Raw genomic sequence first — 8,506 nt, 5'->3', positions numbered from 1 at the left:
GTAGTGCAATCTGAACCAGAAGAGGATGTAGTCCATGAGAGATGTGAACAAACTACCATAAAAAGTAATGATTTACAGGTCAAAATAGCAGAAGAAGAAATCGAAGAGCTGCAGACTGATGTAATGGTAGGCAGAGAAATACTAAGTTCAGTGGTAGAAACTCCATTCCAAGAAATTTGCATAGAGAGAAAGGCGCACCACCAGCCATCTACAACTGGGAAAAATATGTCTGACATGCTATCAGTTCTTAGGCATGACTTAGATCAGCATCTTCAGGAAAAGTCAGCAGTAGTGCAATCTGAACCAGAAGAGGAACTAGTCCATGAGAGCTACAAGCAAGTTATAGCAATAAAGGATTTCAAACAAGAAACTCATGCCTTATCTCCTGAACATAAAATGATGTCACCAGGAGATACAATTTTTGACAGCCTGGATATCACTAAAAAACAACCTTTAGAAAGTGGGTGGCACACATGTTCTAAAGAAGATGAAGGCCTGAAGAGTTTTTCATCTGAGGAAATTAAAACGGAATGGATGGTGGATGCACATGACTATAAAAGTGACCATGAAGATGTTAGTGTTGCTGTCTCTGATTCTGTTCTTTTTCAAGTACCAACTAGTTTTAACACACTACAGCGACCGGCTGATTTAGAAAATCTAAACACTGTTGTATTTGATGACCCAGCTAATGAGTCATGTCATCGAGATTCACTAGAAGCTAGCCCTCTTGTGGAGGATAAATCGTCACAGAAATCCCCTGATTCAATTGAACCAAGCCCTACCAAAGAATCTCCTTGTCCAGACTCTCTTGAGGGAAGTCCTACTCAGTCAAACAATGCAGACATTAAGATCCCAGCAAAGACTGCTGTATATGAAGATTATGCTTCCCAGCTCAGAGCGTGTTTTGCTTATGAGAAAAATATTTACTCAGATGAATGTGAGCATGTTGAGCATGATAACAATCTTGAGACAACTGAAATACACAGTGAAAATAAAGAAGACAAATATTCTGAATCCACAAAGAGAGTAGCTCATGGTGAGAGTCTTCACATGTTTGTAAGGCAAGGCTGTTTTGACACAGAAGAAAGGGCGGTTGATGGCACCAATAAACAGTTAACACCAGAAGAGGAGATGTTTAAAATGGCTGCAAAGATCAAAACATTTGAGGAGATGGAACAGGAGTCTAAACTGCGGATAGAAAAATCTTTTGATGCTATTGTACTATCAGAAACAAATGGTCATGAAAATGGTGAGGTTGATCTTAAATCTGGCCCGGTTTCACAGTCTGTCCCACAAGATGCAATAGAGAAAATAACAGAGAAATGTGTGACAGAAAGCATTCACAGACAAAAGGAGGCACTGAATATTACTTTTAATAAGAAGGAAGAAACTCAGTCAGATCCTAAAAGTACTCACTCAGTTGACAGTTCACTGTGTTTAACTGCAACTCCAGATGAACCTGAACAAGAATGTGAGTACTCTGTGCCACACAAAGATAAAGATAAAGACACTATTGGAGGTGCAGTCACTGACATTCCTTTTTCTGGCTCAGATGAACATCATTTAAATGATGACAAAGAAGTTGGATCACCATTTACGTGTTTTGGTGATCCAAAACAGTCAGTCAGCCAACCTCAGACTACGGTGTGTACTAAAGAAGGAGATTTTGTTGTAGAGTGTGAGGGTCTTTGCATTTCAGAGGACAGAAAAACACCTGATAAAACACCAGGTGATGAAAAAACCCCTGATCCATTTCAGTTTCAAGAGGGAAAGCTATTTGAAATGACCAGAGGTGGAGCTATTGACATGACAAGAAGCCTCGATGAAGAAAGGGAAGCATATGCATTTTTTCATATTGGGAAACATCCAGTTGATGAAGTTGTCCCAGAAGAGACTGAACACTCTCAATCAAAGTCTTTAACTTTACAGATGAATGATTATGTCTCAGATGTAACCCATCAAGAAACCCCAAATTCATATTTGACTCAGGGTACCAGTGACAAAGCATCTAGTCCCAATTCTGAAACTGTCATCGTAGCTACAAGTGGAAAATCACAACTTGAGAAGCCACTTACTAAAGTTCAATGTGCCAGCTCTAGCTCTGCTTTAGACAATAAAAGCCTTGAAAGTCTCGGTCTAAGCTATCTAGACTCTACCATAGCCGATCTTCAATCAGACATATCCACAGTCGCTCATTCATTCTACTCAGACCAGAGCCATGATTTCTCAGATGATGATGATGATGATGATGATGATGATGATGACGTTGAGGAGGAAGAAGACCAGTGCTCAGTCATAGAGATGGCCTTTTCATCTGGTCAGCCTAGCATGCCAGCATATAATCAGGACTCACCCACACCTTTGACAAAACCAGCCACGGCAGTTAAGGGAGATGGTCATTATAAAAAAGCCAAGAAAGACATACAGATATCTCAAGTTCATGGAGAAGAAAAAAGTTCCACCTTGGCCCGTAGGACTAGATCTGAGGCTAGTGACATAAATAAATCCTCTGTAAAAGACAGCAGGAGTTATTCTGATGGTAGTCAGCCCACTAATACAACTGACCTTTCCCCTTCCAAACTTACTGTAATGACACAAGAAAAAGCTTTACCTCATATGATCTCGACATGCTCTTCTCCAAGGAAAGACAGCCAACTGTCCATGACTATAGAAACATCTGTTAGGCCTTCTTTGGATACCGATGATATAAGTAGCGCTAGTCACAAGAGCCCAGATTCTGTTATCTTCACATATGACATTCCTGCTTCGCATAGTTCAGGTTCTGATGGCAGTAGAGTAGAGCCAACAGAGCATTTGTCTTGTGAGACAGTGGATGTATTTGAATCCAGGCCTGCCTGGAATGAAACAGTGGAAACTCAGATGCAGAGAGTCATCGATGACCAAACTTCAGAATGTACGGCAGGTATGGCCAGACTCAAAGTGGGTTTTTACATTCTTATCTCTTCCTCTCAGCTGCAAGAGCCTTTTCCCTCCTCCTAAGAACAATATCAACATTACTCATTTTGCATTGCTTTCATATGTTGTGACTTGTCTGGTCCCACCTTGCACAGTTTAGTGTATTTTGTATGTGAGTATGTGTGCCCCTATGTGTATATTTTTGTGTTGTGCATGTAAGTTACTTTCCCATCTGTGTTTGTGAATATGCAGTCTCAAGATTGAATGGCCATGTTGGCTAAAGAAATAGTCTAAGTAGTTTCAATGAAGACTTATTGATTATAGATGAATGAATGATTATTATATGAGAGTATTGTCTGTACTAATAATCCAGCTTTACTATTATCAAAATAAGGAAAAGCAGATCTATAACATTACTTACACTAATGACTGAAAAGCATGATGTGCTGACCGTGACTAGTCATTTGTAAGAAAACATTAATTTGTATCAAATTTCAGCCTTTATGTTATCATCTACGTCATTATTACAGATCTACATTTATTTTACAGCCTATAGCATAGAATCCTCGTGAAATATTATTTTACACGTACACATTCACATAACATATACTTGCAATATGTAAAATAAAATTTTACTCGGTATATTTTCACTTCAGGAGTTGTTAACATTTAATGTTTGGCTATGTTGGCATTTTTTTTAGTCGATTGGCAGGAAGATGCTGACAGGAAAGAGGAGACATTAGCTATCATTTCAGATCTTCTTGGCTTCAGCTGGACTGGTAAGCTGTCAAATTATGCAATTAATTTTAAGTTTTATATTTTAAATTTTAAATACGCAATGTACTTTAGGAAGAGGCTGTATTTTAGGTAGAGGCTGTATTTTTCTGCATTTTTCAAATGTTATTTTAACTTTAACTCAACTATTCATCATCAGGAACAGATGATATTATACATAATTCAACTCTTTTGTTATTTGATTTGTTCTCCACCTCTCAAGAACTTGCAAGAGAACTGGAATTCAGTGAAGATGATATTCAGCTAGTGAGAACAGAGAATCCTAATTCCCTGCAAGAGCAGAGCCATGCTTTACTGCAGCGCTGGGTTGAACGTGAGGGAAAACACGCCACAGGTCCATAACATTTTGTCCTGGCAGATATGCCTTTATGAAATTATTTGTGCATTTGGTAGACCCATATTCAAATCGCTGATTGAATACAAATGTTTTATTTTCAGTTTTTACGTAATAGAAATGAATGTCTTCTAGTCATCTATTAATAAATTATTGATTCTTCCACAGAGGACTGTCTGATTAAGAGGCTGACTAAGATCAACCGCATGGACATTGTTCATCTTATTGAAACCCAGATGAACAAGTCAGTTCAAGAGCAAACATCTAGAACTTATGCAGAGATAGAGAAGACACTGGATCACAGTGAAGGTAGTTGTACTTCTTAGCACACTGAAAACCCTACCTTCCACCAAGCTCCCTGTGTGTTTACGTTCATTCATATATATACATATATATGTTGTTTTTAGTGTCAGTAGCCTTATCTTCAGTCCAAGAGGATGCAGATAGCCCCAGAGTCGTGAGAAAAGTGGAGTCAGATCGCAGACCACCCCCAGCTGTTTCAGAAGAGGACCTCTCAGTCGCTTCCCTACTGGATATTCCTTCGTGGGCAGAGCCTGTTGGACAGATCCATTCGGAGAGCATGCATGGTGACCTATTGGAGGAGCTTGAAATCCCGCAGTAAGTTATTCATTTGAAAATATTCCTGACTCTGCAAAATGCACTGGCAGTGCAACACAATGTCAGATCAAACTACTCCTTTTCTCAAGCCTAATGTTTCCCACCAAGTTGTCCTCAGGAAACAGAACAGTGTCCTATCCTGCTTCAGGCTGTTCTTTGTGTCATATAGTGGGTGCAGTTCTTTGGGTGTGTTTCCCTTTTAGCTTGTCAGATTAGGACTCTGAGATGCACATTTATCATCAAAGTCAGATTTTGTGACCTATCTTTCTTTTTGTTCTGCAGTGAGTTGAATCCTAACTTGTGGACCTCTGAGGATGTAATTACACGTGAATCAAGTCAAGACAACTTAGATGAGCAAGTAAGTATGCAGCCTACTTCAAAAGAAGCTGCATTTGGGAGCCAAGCAACTCAGGTTTATGACCCCAAAGTGAAAGACCAGGAAGCTCATTTCATCAGCTCTTTCCAAGGTGGAGCTCAAGTCAAAGATGGTCAAAGCCTAGAGCACTGTGGTTATGAAGACAAGCAAGGTCAATCCTGTGAAATTCACTCATCTCACTCATCTTTTTCTGTCAGAGACTTTACTCTGAAGCTGTCAGAGTCAGACAAAATTGAAACTGATATCAGTAAGCTTTGTAATGAATTACATTGTGCACCCTTGTTTTGCAATAGAGATCCAGCCAGTTCTAGTGAGATCACAGCCCAGTTCAAGAGAGTACTCTATAGTCATGACAAGACCACACAGGTTTCAGGTGTGGACATGGACACCAAACCCTTCAAGTTAAGCAAAGAAGAAATAACAAAGTGCAATGTATATAGTGAAGTCATTCTGGAAAACTTGCCCTTCATTGATGACAATGCTGATATGCAGGCAACTGAACTCAATATTGCAACAGCTAAGTCCAGCAACGTGAATCCATTTAAAAATGGCATACAGACAATGATGCCATGCAGTCAGACAACCTGTCGCCCTCATTGTATGGCTTGTGACTCAACTGAGATGATCTGTAATTGTTATTCTACTACTCCAAACAGTAACAATGTTGTAGCAGAAGCAAACAGGTCCTGCATTACTGAGCCAGAGAATTTGTCTTTCCACTATTTCCAGCCTGTCACTTATCTCACACTACAAACACCTGAGTGTGGTATCACATTACCTTCCACTTTTATAGACTGCAGCCGATTGACCCCTGATTCTTTAGCATCTGAAGAGCAGTGTGGCTCCCTTTCTCCCGCTAATGAAAGTGGTCACTTCCTTCCAGATGCATGGATGTTAAATGAATCTGTACCTAGATTGTCATCCCCCGAATCTGTCATGTCAGTTAGTGATTATAGAGCAATGTCACCTGACTCTCCTCAGGGTGGGGAAAGAGTATTACCTCCAGACTTTTCAAGTATATTTGATGAGACCTATGCACTCTCTGTTATGTCTGAGAGATGTAGTTCTCCAGAAGTTACAAACAACTTCACTGAAAATGAATATAACACCTGTGAGTCATGTAGTTACGACCACAAACTGCTTTTTGGGTCAAAGGCTTTTGTTCCTGTAATTTCACACTCTAGACCAGTATCGAATGACTATCTAATCTCTAACTATAGTCCAAGACATGAGGGTGAACATTTAAAGAAAGAATCCGGAACATTCTCACCTGTGATAGTAGAAAATGAATATGATCTTTCAGTTCACAAAGGAATATCTTCACCTGACTTGTGTGCAGCTATTCATGACTATTTATCTACAGATAGGGATTGCCGACCATCTTCCCCACAATCGCAAACTTCTCAGTGCAGTTTTTCATTTCTTGAACTATTGCTGTCACAGCCAATTCGCACACAGCTAATGAATCAACACTGTCATTATTATTTACAGTATTCAGGAGAAAATCCATCCTCACCATCCCTGATGTCAACTTCTTACCATAAATTCAGTGTAAAGGAAGCAGGTCAAAGTAGCCCTTTGATGGAGGATTATGTAGATTGTGATTGCCCTCCGTCTGTCCCCCAGCAATCTGCCACATCAGTTTATCTTCCACCACATTTTTCTGCTTCACAGCACCAACATAATGCATGTGATGTCAAGCAATATACTATAAAGAATTGCTCATCTCATCTTGATCAATGGCGAGATGATAAAACCACAGATGCATCAGATTCATTGATATGTCACATGAAAGGACGAGAAATACCAATTATGGATTCATCTACTCTTACATGTGTAGAAGTCAAAATCATTGACACTGAAGACTTGGGCTGTTCAGCTAAAGAGGAAGAGTCCTTTCAATTTAAGCCACTAGTTTCTGGAGTCCAAAAATTAAGAGAGGAAAGGAGTCAATCTTACCTTGATTACTGGTTTTCAAAGCTGGAAGCAGAATCTTTAGAAAATAATTCATTACCAGGGAAGTCAGTTGAAGATTTAACAACAAAGCCAAAATTGGCTCCAGAATACAATGAAATGAAAGAGACTATAAATTTGACTTCGGTGAAAGAATTATCACCTACCAAAGACCAACACCAAAAACTTGAATCTTGTGACAACTTGCAAAAAATATCTTTAGCCCAACCACTTGTGTTTGACTTAGTGGAGAGACCAAAATACATTTTGGACTTTCCAACGATAACTCAATTCTCTAACACAAAAAAACCCTTAAATGAAACTGTAAACAAAGACTGTCAGTATGCATTATTCACAACTGAGAAGGAAGCACTAAGGCCATGTTTGAAAATTTCACATACATCGCTAGGAAAACAGAGGGATTATGTATTTCCTGAAGATACAAAAAGTTTGGGGACCATATGCACTCTAACTGAAAAGGAGTTAACCCTTATCAGTGACTTGAGAACAGTACCTACACAAGTTTTTGAGGATAACAAAAAAAATTCAAAAGATTTCTACTCTTCAGATATTGTACTTACACGCTCGGGTTTTAATGTAAAATCATGCCTAAGATTGCGGCCAAAATCTCCTGAATCATTGGAGTCTGATGATGAATTTAGTCCTCTCTCTCCTGACTCACCTGTTACTCAGTTCAGATGTCCGCATAATGAGTACAATGAAGAATTGCTAAGGCCTGCTTCAAGACCTTTGACCTATGCACAGGTTGTGCGAGGCTTTACACATGACAACGAATGTGACACTTTATTTGACTTCCAAAGTAGTGACTTGAGAACTATGCCTTCTGCATCTTCGCCATCAGAAGCATCTGATACAGAACATACCCTTTATTTTCTAGATGAGTGGGTGGCGGAATTAAGGCCACAGTCTCCTGAATCGCTGGAGTCTGAAGGTGAATTTAGGCCGCTCTCTCCAGACTCACCTGTTCCTCAGTTCAGATGTCCCCATAATGAATGTAATGCGGAATTGTTAGGGCAAAGGTCGGTTACACCAGAATCAGCATTTTCGGACTGGGAAGATTCTCATTTGCGTCTGGAAATTATGTTTGATGAGATCAGACCAGTGTCCTCTCAGTCACATTCATCTGATTTTGGTCTGGATCTGTTGTCAGATAATAGAGCATTGTCTCCAGAGTTTGTGTCTCCTGGTTTGGACTTTTCACTCTTGAACAGTTGGCTGGCAGACTTTAGAGCGTCCTCCCCAGAATCTGTGGTGTCAGTTCATCAATGTCCTCATTCTTCTTCCCTGATGTTAAGTCCAACAATCAGTCAACATTGTAACTACTACTTGCAATATTCTGAAAAAAGGCCCACGTCACCTCTTTCAACAATGTCCGATAATGATGATTTAGAATCTTGTCTTGCACAAATGTTTGAAGACAACAAACCAGATTCACCAGATTACTATTCTTCAAATGTTGAAGTTAAACACTCAGCTCTTACTGTAAAATCATC

The 8,506-nt window shown here is 39.5% G+C and overlaps 1 protein-coding gene across 8 annotated transcripts in view; it reads left to right on the top strand.

Annotated features, from left to right (window-relative positions):
• LOC102206783 (ankyrin-2-like) overlaps positions 1–8,506 on the top strand; it is an 80,044-nt gene that overhangs the window by 46,907 nt on the left and 24,631 nt on the right. For all 8 annotated transcript variants that reach the window (XM_005741195.1, XM_005741194.1, XM_005741198.1 and 5 more), the window contains 5 exons: positions 3,618–3,695; positions 3,914–4,045; positions 4,214–4,354; positions 4,453–4,663; positions 4,946–5,021. In XM_005741195.1, the coding sequence (XP_005741252.1) occupies positions 3,618–3,695; positions 3,914–4,045; positions 4,214–4,354; positions 4,453–4,663; positions 4,946–5,021 (638 nt within the window). The remainder of the gene's footprint in view (positions 1–3,617; positions 3,696–3,913; positions 4,046–4,213; positions 4,355–4,452; positions 4,664–4,945; positions 5,022–8,506) is intronic.

This window comes from Pundamilia nyererei, unplaced genomic scaffold, assembly GCF_000239375.1.
Source record: "Pundamilia nyererei isolate P.nyererei 1_Seehausen unplaced genomic scaffold, PunNye1.0 scaffold00107, whole genome shotgun sequence".
Taxonomy (NCBI): domain Eukaryota; kingdom Metazoa; phylum Chordata; class Actinopteri; order Cichliformes; family Cichlidae; genus Pundamilia; species Pundamilia nyererei.
Note: the sequence above shows the minus strand (reverse complement) of the source record. Positions and strands in the feature narration are given on the sequence as shown.